Source organism: Populus euphratica, unplaced genomic scaffold (genome assembly GCF_000495115.2).
Source record: "Populus euphratica unplaced genomic scaffold, PopEup_1.0 scaffold10.1, whole genome shotgun sequence".
NCBI lineage: Eukaryota > Viridiplantae > Streptophyta > Magnoliopsida > Malpighiales > Salicaceae > Populus > Populus euphratica.
In genome coordinates, this window is record NW_011499856.1 from 2,709,197 (window position 1) to 2,727,621 (window position 18,425).

General features: G+C 32.3%; 2 protein-coding genes across 9 annotated transcripts; both read left to right on the forward strand.

The window, feature by feature from the left end:
- The first annotated feature begins 9,491 nt into the window (after window positions 1–9,491).
- Window positions 9,492–15,321, forward strand: LOC105123489 (putative disease resistance protein RGA4). 8 transcript variants are annotated; one of them, XM_011023119.1, is made up of 9 exons: window positions 9,492–11,235; window positions 11,353–12,891; window positions 13,144–13,255; window positions 13,360–13,560; window positions 13,680–13,884; window positions 14,012–14,074; window positions 14,175–14,313; window positions 14,416–14,574; window positions 14,667–14,827. In XM_011023119.1, exons 1-2 carry the CDS (start codon window positions 9,583–9,585, stop codon window positions 12,838–12,840), a joined length of 3,141 nt encoding a protein of 1,046 aa, XP_011021421.1. In that variant the 5' UTR covers window positions 9,492–9,582; the 3' UTR covers window positions 12,841–12,891; window positions 13,144–13,255; window positions 13,360–13,560; window positions 13,680–13,884; window positions 14,012–14,074; window positions 14,175–14,313; window positions 14,416–14,574; window positions 14,667–14,827. The 8 variants fall into 8 exon arrangements, with proteins under 8 accessions (XP_011021421.1, XP_011021416.1, XP_011021413.1 ...); XM_011023114.1 differs by lacking the exon at window positions 14,667–14,827 and adding an exon at window positions 14,866–15,321 and having other exon boundaries at window positions 9,492–12,891; XM_011023111.1 differs by having other exon boundaries at window positions 9,492–12,891.
- On the forward strand, window positions 13,500–14,712 carry LOC105123522 (glutamine synthetase cytosolic isozyme 1-like). Its single transcript, XM_011023151.1, has 6 exons — window positions 13,500–13,560; window positions 13,778–13,884; window positions 14,012–14,074; window positions 14,156–14,209; window positions 14,369–14,574; window positions 14,667–14,712. Exons 1-6 carry the CDS (start codon window positions 13,500–13,502, stop codon window positions 14,710–14,712), a joined length of 537 nt encoding a protein of 178 aa, XP_011021453.1.
- Window positions 15,322–18,425: the final 3,104 nt, after the last annotated feature.

Here is an 18,425-nt window from a genome sequence, read left to right on the forward strand (position 1 = left end):
AAATAGAATATAAGCCATCAAACCAAATGAGTTTTCTGGTCAATATTTGATCTAACCGGACAACAATATCTTCAATCATGCACGCCGGACTTGATGCAAGGTTTAATTTAATTGTGGGGGAGTAAAAAATTAATGCGAGGACATTTTAGTTTGAGCATGTTTCAGTTTTAAATTGCAAGGGATCACATGGCTAATCACATGCATTAATGCCACTTAAACAGGTGTAACGTACATAGAATAAACTCTGATTAGTTAAATGAAACAGCAGAATGACAGCAAACGAATTTCAAAAAAATGGTCAGTGCTTCTCCGGTTGAGGTGGCCACTACAATCACCGTCGGAAACTGCTGGCGTTTATGAACATGGACGGCTTCTATGGTGGTCAATGCTGAACAGTCCTTGAACTAAAAGTTTCTGTTATTCACTACCTCAAACTTTCAATTGTTTCTCAATTAGCCCTTTCCCATTGGATTCCATGTTTCCCACCATGAACGTTCATGGGAACCCTGTTTATTTTTATTTTTTGTCTTTTAAAAAGAATTAATTTTTTAAATATTTTTGTTTACTTCAAATTAATATTTTTTTATATTTTATATCATTTTAATATGCTGATATAAAAAATAATTTTTATAAAATAAAAAATTTATTTTAATACATTTCTAAGTAAAAATACAATGCTCTCAAACACCCTTTTAAATTCCATCCAAAAACTCAGTTAAAATATCCGCTAAAATTCTAAAATTCACTGTTTTTTTTTAAGAAAAACTAGAATTCACCTAAACTACTAATACAAAACTCTTTTCCTTTTCTTTTTCTAATAAAAAAAATGAAAAACATGTTCTTTTGTTAAGAACAAAGATGAATATATGTTTATTACATAAACTATAGCTATACTTATAAACTTTCATATATATTTTTTTTAGTTTTTCACTCGCAGGGCTCCCATAGGAACTTGCTCATTGTTTTGTTTATCGTTCAGCATGAATCTGCCAGGAGTAGTGGAACTGCATGCAGGCATTACATGGCTTCCACTTCAGCAACCAATAGGTTAGTTTCAAATATAATTTCTCATGCTTCCTCAAATTGGGTGATAATCATTTGTTTATTATTCAATGATTGCGTACTTGCCCTTCTGACCCTTAATTAACCAGATAAGACCTAACACTACTGTCAACCATGCTTTAATCTAATTAGATGAAAGTCTCTCCAGACAATCAACATCAGTTTAATTTTATATTCATTATTATGATAGGTTAATGCTCAAGCAGTTTCCTTTCCATTACTACTACAACGTTTATAATTATCAAAGCTTTTAAATGTTAAGAGGTATATGAAGTTAATTATATATGAAATGGCATCAATATATATTTTAGTTTAAAAAAATTCTATAATTTGTTGTTATTTTTCTTTATCTCCGTTTACCAGAAAATATATACATTATTAATCAAAATTATAAAATGTGTGATGAATTCACTATAGTGGTAGACTTAGTTTATTAATTATGGATTGCTATGGTAAATTTACTTTTGTGTTTCTCGGTGAAAAAGTTGGAAGGTTGAGAGATGAGGGTATTTTAGTTTTTTTATATTAATTTATTGGTTATTAAAAGATTGAATATAAATATTATTATCTTTGCAAATTATTTTATACAGTATTTTCTACCCTTGAGATCAGAGAAATTTAATACTTATCAACTGATTTTTTTTTAATTTGATAAAACAACTAAAATATCTTTATATATAATATATCAAAAACTCCATCAACAAATGACGCATCAAAATTTCTCTGTTGAAGTACTAATTAAGCTACCATCCAAACCCAACAAGACTCTTTCACTGTAAAAACGCTTGCAGGGATGCAAAATCCACCATAGAGATGGTAGATCATGCAATTTGTACATCCGAAAACAGGCTTCTAAGGCCATAGAAGTCGCTAGGCTTGACAAATAACCCCATATGACTTTTTGACATGTTTGACCGCAGGACCAAGCTAGAAAAACTAAGCACATCCACTTCAAAAAAATTATTCTCTCGTCGTGGATGGCATTGTGGCAAAATGACAAGCAATCTCGTAATCTGCACATCCAATCATCTAGCTGCTGAATTGGATCTTATACAAGGGGAAAAAGGTGACCATTAGAAGGAAAATGAAGCATAGAATAACAAAACATCGCAAGCAGCAGAGCATCACTAGAACAACCAAGTCACTCAAATATATGAGCACTATTGTGCTTCCGAAACCCCAGATTTGACAGTAGAACAAGGGCTTGCACTGGCCAATTTCACCAACAAGGGATTGATTAGGTCTATGTTTTCAAAGATTGCCATTGTTTAATCACCAACCACCCGATCTTTTTGCACAACTAAAAAAGGAAAGGGTAAAGAAAAGAAAAATATAAAATGTAATTTTTAAAAGAATAAAAGGAAAATGAAAAAATAAACAAACCATAGGAGAGCTCATGTAATTTACACTTAAAAAATTCTTGAATTAGAATATTGTTTTATATAAATAAAAGCAATAATATTAACTATCTTTGACTAATTGTCAGAGCTATGGATAGCTATTAGTTTACACATCATTCATGGTAGAGGGAAAGAGAAATGAAAATCCTGCATAGGAACATAAGAAATCATCTATTGCAGCAGATTGTCTGATTAGGATTCAAAATGAGATTAAATTCAACGCACCATCCATGATTGTAATAAAAAACTCGTAATGTTTTCTCACATTTTGGATGCGCTAGAGTGCAAAAATCTAGAGGAACAGTCTCCACTTACCTCATCTGGGAGAAGCTATGATCTCAAGCTCTTAACTAGATAGCTAGATCTAAATCAAGCTACATAGATAAACGAAAATGAAAATGGATTTTATAATGCTAAGGCCACCGGTACAGATCCTATAACTTTGCATGAAATTGTCCTTTCCAAAAAAATAAAAAGTCATCACAGTTTCATTTACTTTCGAATCAATATATTGGGATTTGTATTCTCGTTTTTCATAAAAAAAAATGTGAGATTTATGAATAAGTAATTGCATGATGGGTTTTATGTTTTCATGAAGGAAATTACAATGTAAGTATTTAATAATTTCATAATAATAAATGCCTCCAGCATAGGTTAAATTAGTTATTACCAGATATTAGTATAAGAATAATTGATCAGACCACATAGAAATAACAATATTATTAAATACAACCTTCAATCTTGAAAACTCTTAATCTCACTCTTTATTTATTTTAGAATTCAAATTAAATTATGCAATTGTGTTTGATGTAAAAAATAAAAATAAAATAAAAATAAATAATCAACAAGTTTTAACTAAATTTACATCGCGAGTTACGAGTCAATCCAAATTTAAATTTTATTTACACTGGATCAACCTCTTTCCTCCCACCCAATTTATTTTGAAACATAGCCTAGCTTAAAACTCGGGTTAACTAGTTGGTTGAACTAAGTTTTAAAATTATGATTTTTAAATGAGATCCTTCCGATTTAATCTCTAATTAAAATTATAAGTTTAAAAATTTAACACAGTTTAATATTATTTTTTTATTCCCGATCATATTCTTTTAAGTTTTTTATTTTAAAAAATAAACTTTATTATTTTTTTATGGTTTCATTTCAATCATGTTATCCTTGTCTTATGATCTATATAAAAGGTTTGGTCAGGTGGTTTATTAGTTTTATTTTAGATTTTTTTTATACTTTCTAGTTTTATCCGTGAAAACTTGATTTTTAAAAAAATTAAGTCTCCTTTCCTTTTTTTTTTCTTTTATCGAGTTATTACTTGTAAGTTTTGGCAATATCATCTAGGTTTGCTATTAATTTGGTTTTATAAACTTTTTGTGTTCACTATTTTTTTTCCATTGAATTGTTGATTTTTCCTTTCTTTAAAAACACTTGACAACATTTGAGTATTGTTTTTTAATGTTATAAAAAATTCAGCCTGGCCGGCGATAAAACACCCACCTATCTATTTATCTAGCTAGATGGGAATCCACAAGGATACATTTAATGTTTCGCACCAAGCCATCCCCCTTGTAGATGAAGTGTTCATTCACAACCTTTGCCGGTAAGTAACCCGATGGAAAACTTCAAATGTGTTCCCAATTAGGAGAGACTTGTTGAAGATGAAGTCATTTTTAGTAACCCAGATTGACTACAGAACACAATACAGAACAAGAAATATTGATTAAACCTCACCAGATCAGGACCCAAGACCCTAGTTATTGAATGGATGAGTTAACCCAGGTGATCCAGTCAATTCAAAACTACATAATTTTAATATTAAAAAAGATTAAAATAATATTATTTTGATAAATAAAACCAAATTATAATTAAGTCGAACAGATCCGATTTAATCAACTTCCACCTGCTTTATTTACAAACCTGACAGATTCCAAGTTTACAGTTCATTAAGTTGATCAAAGCCAAGGTGGACTTGGCGAGGCCTAGTTTAACATCTGTGAAACAATGCACAGTAACTTCCCTTGCTTTCCGTCCCTAGCAAAAAAATCTTCGTTGCTGAAACAAAATATCTTCAAATTTTTTTTTAATGATATGTTATGGTGAAGTACTAGCTTCGTCGCAGATTTTATATCAATTTCTTTTGGTTTTGACACGTGTTTTTTTATAAATTCGAGGATGAATAATTTAAAAAAAAAAAAGGACATGAGGAAGAAGATATATAAACAACGTGCATGGCACAATAGTACTATAAGAAGTTTAATTTGATCATTCAATTCATCGATAGATTTCAATAACATTATAATTTCATGATTTCATGGAACATATATATATATATATATGTATGTATTTATGTATTTATGTACCATATTCTAATATGAATTTCTATGCGTGAGAACATTTATCATATTAATTTAGTTTGTATAATTCAGCTTGATCCCTTCACGATCGCTATCATATTACCTTTTCTAGAAATGAATCCGTCAAGAAGTCCACACGCACGCGCATTAATTAAGAAGAGCCAAATGCATTGAAATTCTCTTGTTCCCCATATGGTTACTCAATATATAATTGTTCTCTTATTGTCTTTCTAAATATTTCCCCTTTATGGGTGTCATGGAGTTGTGTATTTGAACGTTAAAGTGAGGGATTATAATTAAGAACAGTCCATTGATTGTTAAGGTAATGCTATTTTAATACTTGTAAACTAATTGAAAGGAAAGAAAGAACAGCCCAGTATTATTATCCCTTTAAATTCGATCGGTAATAACAGTCCACTGTCTTTTTTAATATATATATATATACATATTAAAAAAGATCGATAATAACACGATCGAGATGCAAATGATCTGTTATGACAGATCAAGTAACAAAAAATTCAATAAAATCATTCAATTGGCTTCGGCTGTTTTGGAATCTTGCATATCAAAGCTGTGGGGTTTTCATTAAATTGTTGTGATTAATGAAGATTGATTGCATCTATACACATGAAGATTAAGCACTTAAATACAATTAAACACATAGAAACACAGGAATATATATAATCTTATAGTTTAGGATATTGTAATTCATATTTAACAACTCAAAAGATTCGATAGGGGGGTTAAAAAAAAAAAGAAAAAAGGGCAACTTAAAGAGTTTCAAGAATCTTTATAAAATTAATAAGAAGATAATTAATTAGTGTTTGCCTTGTCTAATTAAGTTTGAGACGTGGGGGACAGACTGGTACTTGGGACTCGTCTCATCGCAATTCTTTTTATAACTCATGATAAAGAAAGGGTGATTTTCAAGATATTACAATATTTGAATTGTTTCTTTATTCATTATTTCTGGATAGGTGTCGTACTAATGCTGCTCAAATTACGTGTGGGGGAAGAACATTATATTATATATTAAAAATCTTGGGGTGGAAATATTGTCCATATGAACAATAAGCCTTCTCAAGTTTTTTTTTCAATTCATTTGCATCTATTTTTTATTTGGTTCTTCAAAAAGAATTTTACCACAAATTTTTTTTAATTATATCTTTTTTTATTAGATCCTTCATACTTTTTTAATAGAATGTAATTATAAAATTTAGACTAGCTTAACATGACTCCACCAAGTCTATTGAGTAAAAATAATGACTTTTAAACTATTTTGAATATAATTTAAAAAATGAGCTTAAAATTTAATTTATTATTTTCAGGTTTTATATTTTTATTTTTAAAGTGAGTATTAGATCTTGTAACCCGTCCTAGATCATTTCCTTAAAATTAATAACTTTTATAAATCATGTACATAGCAATTGAGATAATTATAGCAAGAATAATAGACACAATAAAATTTATTATAAACAAAATATTTCAAGCTAATATGTTTTTTCTTTAATATAATCAATGAAACCTCATACATAAATTAGATAATAATTCTTTATTATCTATTTTTACATCTCCAATATTTTAATTTGGCCTACAACTGTCTGAAATATTTATTGAATTTGGAGGAAAGGAGTGGATACCCACTGCCTTACAGAGTCCATTACACCTGGAATCACCAATAATATATAGTTATTAGTTTAAATTTTATAAATTTAAAATTAATTAAAATTTATATAATTATTAATTTTAAAATTTATAAAATTAATCAAGATATGTCATATTAATAAAAAATAAAACAGAGAAAAGAAAAAAAAATGGTGCTTGATAGGATCACCGGCTTTGCGAAAATTGGCACTGTTTTATTTATTTATTTATTTTAATGGAGTATTAACACGTGTTGTAGAAATTGCTTCAGGAGTTTCAATTTATTAAACCTCCCATTTTTAATTATGCTCTCTTTTTCATGCGTATTGACTTTTTTTAATAGATAATTTCGGGATGTGTTTTTATCAATCCAAGGACAGTTTTCTCTCCCATGAAAGTGTATCATCTATATTAAGAATTCTAATATTAGAAATAATATTTAAATACATCAAACCGATAAAAAAATGTTGCTAAAATATTTTTTTAAAAAAATTATTTTTACTCAATTTACTAATTATCAAAAAATGTTTTTTTTTTACATTCAGAACTATGTTAAGAATTCATGTTACTTTGAATAGTAAAAAATTTTTAATAATTGACTGAAGGAATTTTTATTGCCTCGAATAGTGGGAAATTGTTTTTTTTTTAAGGGAACGTTATGTGTATAAAAAATTATTATTTGTTTAAGAGACTGTTATTTAATTGATAGGAGGAATTCCTGTTGTCTGAAACAGCGGGAAATTAGGTAGAAATAAATTTATTATTCATCGCGGAATTGTAGAGACTCTACTCATTGCCTATGAATGGAATCTTTTTTTTACAAGAAGACAAATTATTGTTAACTTCCATGAGCCGAATTTACAAATACTCTGGGCCCAGTATGAATGGACTTGATTTTCAAGTATCTAAAATACTCTGGGCCCATTGGGCCCTAAACTGTTTTGGGTCTGGAATCCATTCAACTTCAACGATTTTAAGGCACCCAATAATCACAACGATGATTTTGAAAAATTAAGATTTTAAAGATAATTGTTATTAAAAAAAAAAAATTGATTTCGAAGAGAAGCGCGTCATGTAATTTAACTAAGCCATTTAGTTATGCATGCAATTTAGTATTATTTCATTCCTCTTTGAAGCCGTACCAAGCCAGTTTTGGAGTTTAGCTGGAAAAATAAAAAAATTAGTTACTGTAATAATGGTTTGCAGTTTAAAATATTTTTTTATTTATAAATATTTTAAAATATATTTTTTTTTAAAAAAAATATTTTTAACATTAGCATATTAAAATAATTTAAAAATATAATTTTAAAAAAAAAATTAAAATTTTTAGAAATTTGATTTGTGTGACCGTGTTTTCATACATGTTCTTGAAACTATATATCTTAATTATTTTTATTAAAATAATATAGTTTTTTTTTATTCTTTTAAATTTTCTTGGTGTTCAACTATCTGTTAAGGTGAAGGCACTAGCAACCATTCATATGTTGTGCTTAGCTTTTTCTCGATGTCTCCCACCAATGGTGGCTTAGATAGTTCACATCCCTTTCATTAGAATCAACAATAAAGAAATCTAATGACACTTGTATCTAATAAAATTATTTTAGTAAAAAATATTTTTAAAAAACACATTATATTGCAATACTAAATCAACTTAGATACCTATTTATCTTTTTTTTAATCTAAAATATTTTGGCTTTTCAAGAAATATAAAAAAATAATTTTTTTATATTTTTCATATTATTTTTAAAAATTTTAAATCATTTTAATATACTAATATTAAAAAATAAAAATAATTATTTTAATTTATAAACAAAAAATATTTCAACAAATCAACTGCTTCAATTCACAATAATATATTTGGACAGATCATGTTAGAAGATGGGTTGGCCAAACCTGGTTTTATTTTTTCATAACCTCTGGTAATCTTAATCTTAATGTACACTAAGATGAGGGGAAAAAAATTTAAATATATATCGGATTTATGAAACTTATTTTAATATATGAAAAATAAAAATAAAAATATTATTATTTTAATATATTATAAGTTAAAGGTATTTTTACAAAATGACTACAAACTCAAGCTTACTGTGTTTAGCATTACTCTAGCTTAGATAGCATGCGGCTTGGTTAGATAGCCCAGCCATTGGAGAAGAATAGAGAACAGGGAAGACGACGTTTACTAACCAACAAGTCAATTCACGACGACGACGTTTACTAACCAGCAGCCATGTTCCGTGTGGAGCATGGAAGAATCGGGTTGGATTAACTCTAGCGTAGATAGCGTACAGCCCACGGAAAAGAATTAAGTGCAGGGAAGACGACATTTACTAACCTGATCAATATAGTCAATGATCAATCAACTATCTAGGTGTCAATCATCCAGGTAATAGTCAAGCAATAAAAACTTAAAATTAAGAAGTTTATTTCTTCTATGATCTTAAGTTCGAGTCCTTGATTGCTCATATGATAGCCACTGGAGACTTACATGATCATTAACTTTAAAGCCCGTGAAATTAGTTGTGGTATGCACAAACTGGTCCGGACATTCATATTAATCTAAAAAAAATAAATAATAATTAAAATAATAGAAATTACATATAAAAAATTAAAGATAAAAAATTAAAATAATAATAATTAACACTTCTTAAATTATTTCAAATAAAATAAGTAATAATTAAAAGAATGAAAATCAAATTTGCTAAATAAAAAATTTTAATAAAAAAATAATAATTATAAAAATAAAAACTAAAATTAATAAAAAATTAAAATTTTAAAAATAAATTTAAATAATAAATATTGAAAATAAAATATATATAATAATTAAAAATTTTAAAATTAAATTTAATATAATCAATAAATAATATAATATTTTTAAATTTTTATAATTTATAGAAAGTGGTTTTTGCTAGTTTTTTAAAATATTTTTTAAATCAAATTAAGTATTTTTTTTAGTGAAAAATTATAATTATAAATAAACATTAAAAAAAAATTTAAAATAGTTTCATTTCCACGGTAAAAAAACATGGCCGTGCTCACCTCCCCTGCTTTTCGTTTTCCTTTCCCCTGTTCTACTTCTTCTTTGCATCCATTTCTTTTCCATTCCAAAACAAGCAATGGCTGATGCAGTTCTTTCTGCTCTCGCGACTACAATCATGGGGAACTTGAATTCCTCGACTCTTCGAGAGCTTGGACTTGCTGGGAGCCTAGAGACTGAGCGTGAAAATCTCAACCGCACGATCAGAACTATTCGAGCTGTGCTTCAAGATGCTGAGGAGAAGCAGTGGACGAGTGAGGCTATAAAGGTGTGGCTCCGAGACCTCAAGGATGCAGCTTATGATGCTGATGATTTGCTAAGTGACTTTGCAAGTGAAGCTCAGCCGCATCAGCAGCGAAGAGATCTCAAAAATCGGGTACGATCCTTCTTTTCTATCAATTATAATCCACTTGTTTTTCGACGAAGAATGGTGCATAAATTGAAGAGTGTTCGAGAAAAATTAGATGCCATTGCCATGGAGAGACAAAAGTTCCACCTAAGAGAGGGGGCCGTGGAGATAGAAGCAAGTAGTTTCGCTTGGCGTCAGACTGGGTCAATTGTGAATGAATCAGGAATTTATGGAAGGAGAAAGGAGAAAGAAGATCTGATCAACATGCTGCTCACCAGTTCAGATGATTTCTCTGTTTATGCTATATGTGGAATGGGGGGGCTGGGTAAAACAACGCTTGCTCAATTAGTGTACAACGACGGAAGAATAGAAGAGCATTTTGATTTGCGGGTTTGGGTGTGTGTATCTGTTGATTTCAGCATTCAAAAATTGACAAGTGCCATCATTGAGTCCATTGAACGCACTAGTCCAGATATTCAACAGTTGGATACTCTTCTACGACGCCTCCAAGAAAAGTTAGGTGGTAAGAAGTTTTTGCTCATATTGGATGATGTTTGGAATGATGACCATGATAACTGGAGCAAATTGAAAGATGCATTGAGTTGTGGAGCTAAAGAAAGTGCAGTTATTGTGACTACTCGTTTGGGAACTGCTGCTGATAAAATGGCCACAACTCCTTTTAAGCGTATGGAAACATTGTCAGATGAGGATTCCTGGCTTTTATTTGAGCAGCTTGCATTCGGGATGAGAAGTGCAGAAGAGTGCGGTCGCTTGAAAGAGATTGGAGTAGCGATAGTTAACAAGTGTGGCGGGGTTCCCTTGGCGATAAGAGCACTTGGAAGCCTGATGCGCTCGAAGAAAACTGTGAGTGAGTGGTTGCCTGTAAAAGAGAGTGAGATTTGGCATCTGCCGAATGAAGGAAGCCGGATTTTACCTGCCTTGAGTTTGAGTTACATGAATCTAATGCCACCGGTGAAGCAGTGCTTTGCATTTTGCTCTATATTCCCCAAAGATTACGTCATGGAGAAGGAGCGGTTGGTATCTCTGTGGATGGCAAATGGCTTCATTTCTAGCAATGGGAAAATAGATTTGCATGACAGGGGTGAAGAGATTTTCCACGAATTAGTTGGGAGGTCCTTTTTTCAAGAAGTGGAGGATGATGGGCAGGGCAACATAACATGTAAAATGCATGATCTTATCCATGATCTTGCACAGTACATTATGAATGGAGAATGTTATTTGATCGAGGACGATACAAGGTTGTCAATTCCTAAAACAGTTCGTCATGTGGGTGCTTACAACACATCATGGTTTGCTCCTGAAGACAAGGATTTCAAATCTCTGCACTCAATTATTCTTTCAAATATTTTTCACTCACAACCTGTAAGTTATAATTTAGGTCTTTTTTTCACTCAACAAAAGTATCTAAGAGCTTTGTATATACGAATTTACAATCTCAATACATTACCACAATCAATTTGTAATTTGAAACATCTAAAGTTTCTAGATGTCTCCGGATCCGGCATCAAAAAATTGCCTGAATCAACCACCTCCCTCCAAAACCTTCAGACACTAAATCTGAGAGGTTGCAGACAACTAGTCCAATTACCAGAAGATACGAAGCACATGAAAAGTCTCGTCTATATTGACATCAGAGGTTGTTATTCACTTCGATTTATGCCTTGTGGAATGGGAGAGTTGACTTGCCTGCGAAAACTTGGCATCTTCGTTGTGGGTAAGGAGTATGGTCGTGGCATGGGGGAGCTAGGAAGGCTGAATAATCTTGCTGGTGAATTGAGCATCACAGATCTTGATAATGTTAAGAATTCAAAAGATGCCAGAAGTGCGAATTTGAATTTGAAGACAGCTCTTCTATCAGTGACTTTATCATGGAATTTGGAAGTAAATTACAATTCGCCTTCGGGGCAATCAATACCAAATAATGTGCATTCGGAGGTCCTTGATAGGCTTCAACCTCATTCAAATCTGAAGAAGTTGAGTATAGAAGGATATGGAGGCTCAAGATTTCCAAATTGGATGATGAACTTGATGCTACCAAATCTAGTGGAGATGGAGCTAAGAGACTGTTACAACTGTGAACAACTTCCACGATTGGGGAAACTACAGTTCCTCAAGTATCTTCAATTATATAGAATGGACGGAGTGAAGTGTATTGACAGCCATGTGTATGGAGATGCTCAAAATCCGTTCCCATCTTTGGAGAGACTGGTTATTTATTCAATGAAGAGATTAGAGCAATGGGATGCGTGTAGTTTCCCTCGCCTTCGAGAATTGGAGATCTCTTCTTGCCCTCTGTTGGATGAAATACCAATTATACCCTCCGTCAAAACATTAATCATCAGGGGAGGCAACGCTTCATTGACGTCGTTTAGGAATTTCACTTCCATTACGTCCCTTTCTGCTCTTAAAAGCTTGACAATTCAGGGTTGTAACGAACTTGAAAGCTTACCAGAGGAAGGTCTTCAGAACCTCACTTCTTTGGAGATTTTAGAGATATGGAGTTGTAAAAGATTAAATTCTCTGCCAATGAATGGGCTGTGCAGCTTATCTTCTCTTCGTCACTTATCGATTCATTTTTGTGATCAATTTGCTTCTCTATCTGAGGGAGTGCGACATCTGACAGCACTTGAGGATTTGTCTCTTTTTGGTTGTCATGAGCTAAACTCGTTGCCAGAGAGTATCCAACATATCACTTCTCTCCGCTCTCTAAGCATACAGTATTGCACGGGATTAACTTCTTTGCCAGATCAGATTGGATATCTCACGTCCCTTTCGAGCTTGAATATTCGGGGTTGCCCTAATTTGGTGTCTTTTCCAGATGGGGTGCAGAGTCTCAACAACCTCAGCAAGTTGATAATTGATGAGTGTCCATATTTGGAGAAGAGGTGTGCGGAAAAGAGAGGAGAGGATTGGCCAAAGATAGCTCACATCCCTTCCATTGAAATCAATTTCAAAGAAATCCAATGATACTTGGATTGTTCAAGGATAACGACTTCATTCGGCACTTCGGAGTCAAACGTAAGCTTCTCACCCCATATATTTTCTTTTTACCTTGCTTTGTTTTCGTTTTCTAACCATATAAATTGCATGAATGAATGGCTTCTTAGACCTCTGGTTACCGTTAAATTAATGAATTCCTTGTTACGTTATTCTCGCATTTGATGACATGACATAATTAAAGTTTATAGTGTGTTATACATGCTACAATTAAATGAAATTGTCAGTAGATTGTATGAATTTTGCCCTCTAACCATACGACTTTTTCTTCAGTGTATCATGGATACTTCCTACTTCTGCATTGAATTCGTCCCTTGAGGGATCTTCTGGTGTGTTGCTGACAATAAGTCATCTTCTCCATCAGCTGCCTCAGAGCTCCAGTCAGGTGTTATGTTGTTCTATATCTTGAGATTCTTATTCATTTTCTCCATTCAAATTTTGTCTTTATAATATTGTGTTAACTTGTTACGTTTGTTCTGGGCACGGTAGATACAATGTTGGAGAACATCTTATATCTTTCCACTAGACATGGTCATTGTAGCTTTAAGTCATTCTCTCGGTTATTGTTGTTGATTGGATTAGTCATGTGTGAAGCTTAAACTACTGCTGATGAGCCTGTTTTGACAAAAATGAGATGTAATTCTGCTAAATTATTCAGCCATCCTGATGTTGTTGCTGAGAGGGGCTATGGTATTTTTTTAATCCCAACCCACCCTTATTTTCTTTATTCTTTTTTTTTTCCTTATAAGATAACTGCAAAGTGATTTTCCAATTGTGAATAATGAGCAACCTGATTAAGAAAAAAACAGGCATGGCCTTGAGCAAGAATACACCTTGATGCAGAACGATGTTTAATGGCCTTTTGGTGATTATCCTGGTCCTCAGGGACAATACCATTGTGGTGGAGGTGTTGAGAAAGCATTTGGCCCCGACATTGTTGATGCACATTACAAGGCATGCCTGCTTGCAGGCATCAACTTTAGTGATATCAACGGAGAAGTGATGCCAGGCCAGGTAAAATAAAAGAACTAGAATTTCCTTTATACCATTTTGATCTTACAATTCTAGTTTAGAACCATTCTGATCCTATTCTATTTAACAACATTAAATCATTTTCACTTTCATGTAATGAGAATTTCAGGTTGGACTTTTAGTCTGTATCTCTTCTGGAGATGAATTATGGGCTGCTGGGCACATCTTAGAGGTAGCTCTACTTTATTATAGAAGATAGTACAGCTATTTCAGTTTCTATTGTTTTCTCAGATGTCTATATTTATCTTAACAGAGGATTATTGATGTTGCAGGAGTTGTGCTTCCATTTGATCATAAGCCTTTTCAGGTCAGTTTTTATTTCAATTTACCCTTTTACCATTCAATTCGAATGCTACAACTGTGCATGTTTTCAGTGCTATTCTCATCGATTGGTTCACACACAAATTACAGGTACAATTTTGCATCGTTGATTGAATCTTAATTTGTCTGCCTTTTTATTCCACAGTTGATATATTTGTCTTATAGCACTCGAAAAATTCTTCACATTTTCAGCACTAAATCTATGAGAAATAAAGGAGGCTATGAAGTCATCAAGAAAGCAATTGAAAAGCCTGGTCTGAGGCATATCGGACAGATTGCAGCCAGTGTAGAAGGGAATGGGCAGAGAGTTGCTGCCGACACCAAACATCTGACATTAATACTTTCAAATGGGTAAGGGGAAAAGGAAACAATTTCCTTGCTACTCAAGTTCTCTTACTATATCTGTCTTTCATTAGTTTCTTTACATCTTGTCTGATTGACAGGGTGTTGCTGATCGTGGGGCTTCCATTCATGTTTAACAATGAATAATATGCGTTGTAATAGCTTGTAGGTCAAAACAATTTATCTAGCTGATTCTATCCTATATGTTGAAGATAAGTATTGAAGTTATTATATATATACTCGAAATTCCTCCATACTTTTCCCACGCATAGTCTGATGTATGAAAATTTGCTAAAACAGTAGGCCATTAGAAACAATAGAAATGATAGAAACAATTGACAAAAGAAGGACCAGACAAAGATTGGAGAAGCAGGAACCCAGCGATCATCGGAGGGAGGACATTTCAATGTCATTTTATTGATTTCACATGAAATAGCTTTGGTAGCACCCAGTGATGTAGGCAACAAAAACATCACTATTCATGTGTTTTAGTTCTACCCCACAATGGAAGGATATCTTGTAATTTGAAGATTTGCAAGGATTTTTCTGTAAACTCTGAATTTGCTGAGAATTTATATGTCTAGGTTTCTATTTTAGTAGTTCTTCAGTATATAAGTTTCTTGTTTAGGTTTCTCTTACTCAAAATAGGAACAGAGTATGGTTACGGGGAGGTCGATATGCAAAGAATTTTCAATGACTCTGTGACGCTATCAATCTTCTGTGAGATTTCCTATGAACCCTAGTTAGCATTTGGTTAATATCGGGAGAACAGAGACAACAAGTATCGCTAGAGATTTATTTTATGTCTTCATCTCTATCTCTTCTATATTTGTATGTTAACCAAACGTCAATTCCATTTACAGAACATGAACACCCTTTTTCCTTTAACCTAAACCCATGAATCTCTAATTTTCCAACCTCTAAACCGTTGAAAACGAATTGAAGACCAAAAATTCATATATGTGCTCTGTCACCCAGTGGCGTTTTCCGATAACAGCCCAGAATCAATCCACTTGAAGTTTTTCCAATTTCCGAAGCAATCATACTCGCTCGTGAAAGATGAAAGAACTTGTAAACGTGGCTAACTAAATAAAAAAAATTCCTCCAACAAGTACGTATGCCATTAAGATAAGCAAAAACAAACTTAACTTGAGCCAACAGTACACACACATGTATATAGACCGCAATTTTAAAATCAGGGCCGGCCTCGCAGGTCGGCCTGGGACCTGGCCGGCCTGAGCCTATGACCAATACGGGTAAAGATAAAAACTCGCTTGGAAGTTAGCTCGGTGAAATCCGGTCAATCCAGCTGGTCGTCTCGGGACCCTATCCACCTAGTCTTTCTTTTTTATATATATATTAGTAGAGATTAAATAATGTCGTTTTGGGCTTTTAAAATATCAAAACGCTGAACAAGAACGAAGCAGAATTGGAGACAGATGAAAACCTAATTAACAAAAGACCAAATCAGTTTGAATTAATGAAACAAAAGCCGAGGAGCAGAAGACGTCTTGATTCTTGATCACTGTTGTTTCTCTGCGAAAAAGGTTTGAATCTCCTTCCTTCACTCTCTCTTTTCTTTATTCTTAGCTATTTTTTGAATTGCTGGTCCCAATTCATTCACAGCCCGATCGTTGGCATCAATTTCAATCACTAGCATCGATTTGTTGTTCTTTGATTCATTCGCAATCCAATCAACTCAACCTCAACTATGTTTCTCTATTCTTTTTTTTCTGCAGCCCAATTTCAATTTCTATAAAAATCAATTATGTTTGTATTTTTAAATTTTAATCGATGATGGTGCTGTCATTGTTTATTACTATGATAAACTTTAGAATGTCGTTATTTGCGTATGATGTGATGCTTATTACCATGATTCTTTTCCCAATACCATTATCAAGTTCATTCAGCCGTTATTCTGCAAATAAACTGTGCACCCATACTATATTGTGTTGATGTCAAGTGCATTCAGCAGTTTCAGGCATTTGATGAGAATACAACCAAATATTTATGTATTAAACAATTTTCATGGTTTATTTGCGTATGATTTAATGTATTGTGTTGAGAAATCAAATATTGATAAGAATGAGGATTTAATAATTGGTGAGTTTCCACAGTTTCCAAAAATTAATGTATTATGTTAAGAAACCATGAGGCTATCATTGTTAATTTTCTAGAGCATCAACTGATAAGTCTTTTTCTGTTATGCATAATTAACAATGAGGTTGTTATTGTTAACCTAATGAATGGATTGCAAAGTGAATTGGTTTAAGATTATATTTCCTCTTATAAATTATATCAGGTTTTAAAATGTCTTCACATGATGGTAGTACTCTAAACAGTGATCCTTCAACAACTCAATCATCTCAACCTTTAATTTCCATGTCAAGTGGTAGCAGAGGAATAATAGATTTGGCATGGGATCATTATAGAGAGGCTCTTGAACTTAGTGTTGGATGTAAAAAAAAAAATTAGTTTGTTTATATTATGTTAAAGTATTTGCAGGTGGTGGCATTAATCGATTTAAGCAATATTTAGTTGGAGCTAAAGGATAAGTTGAACAATGTCGCAAATATCCTCCTTGTGTTCGACATCAAATGCTTTTAAATCTTAAAGAAAATGCAGAAACAAAAAAAAAAGTTAGAGAAATGCAAGTAGATTTCAATCCATTTAATTTACAATAAACGAAGCATGAAGAGATGATGATGAGGCACTTAGAAGATGATGGTGATGCTGATGTCAGTACTAAAAAACATGTTACCACCGAAGGTTACAAAAAAGAAAAAGATACAAAGCATCAGCACTGTAAAACAATCGATTACAAGTTATGGAAAATAAAAGCAATCTGCAACATTAAGGATATATTTCATGCCGAGAACAACTCTTGGTGCTTAGAAGTCTCTTTAGAATTGTTAGCAAAGAAAGGAAGCAGTTGAACGATGTGATTTTTCTTTAGCGAAGTGGATGATTGATGCATGTGAACCATTTAATGTTGTTAACTCTGTTGTAGCAGCCATGAATCCTGGTTATAAAGGACCAAACTTGCATGCTATTCGTGGTTATTACTTGACAAAAGCGATTGATGAAGTCAAGATTTATGTTGAGACTTATTAAGAGATTTAAAAGAAGATTGGTTGCACATTAATGGCTGATAGATAGACAGATCAGAAGAGAAGGACTTTAATTAACTTCTTAGTATATTGTCCTAAAGGAACAATTTTTTAGAAAACTGTGGATGTATCAGATATCTCAAAGACTGTTAGATTGTTGTATCAGTTGTTTAGAGAAGTTGTTTTGTATGTTAGGGTAGAAAACATTATGCATATGGTAACTCATAATGCTGCAAATCATGTTGTTACTAGCAAATCATTGATGGAAGAATTTTCTTTAATATTTTGGTCTCCTTGTTCTGCTCATTGCATCAACATCATACTCCGAGATATTGGTAAATTGAAGTTAGTTTATTGTGTTATTAAGCATTCTTCTGGTATCAAAAGGTACATTTATAATCTTTGCTATCCATTGTATTTGACAATGAAGTTCGCTAGAGGAAAAAAATACTTTGTCCAGCTCGTACTCATTTTACTATCAATTTCATTGCATTGCAAAGCATTTTAACTCATAAAGATGACTTGAGAGCTGTGGTGACATCTAAGGAATGGGTCTCATCTATTTATGCTAAAGATAGCAAAGGAAAAAAGTTTATTAAGAGTGTACAAGACTATTTGTTTTAGGAAGAATGTACAATAATTGTGCAAATAAGTGAAGTTTTAGTTCAAGTTTTATGAATGGTTGATGGTGATGATAGACCTTCGATGGGATATTTGTATGATATTATTCATCATGCATGTCACTACACG

What these genes read in the sequence shown, in the direction of transcription:
- LOC105123489 (XM_011023114.1), top strand. Translation starts at nt 9,583, where the DNA reads ATGGCTGATGCAGTTCTTTCTGCTCTCGCGACTACAATCATGGGGAAC.
- LOC105123522 (XM_011023151.1), top strand. Translation starts at nt 13,500, where the DNA reads ATGAGATGTAATTCTGCTAAATTATTCAGCCATCCTGATGTTGTTGCT. An exon ending in CTGCTGGGCACATCTTAGAG is followed by an intron (nt 14,075 to 14,155) that starts GTAGCTCTACTT and finishes TTATCTTAACAG; the next exon opens with AGGATTATTGATGTTGCAGG. An exon ending in ACATTAATACTTTCAAATGG is followed by an intron (nt 14,575 to 14,666) that starts GTAAGGGGAAAA and finishes TCTGATTGACAG; the next exon opens with GGTGTTGCTGATCGTGGGGC.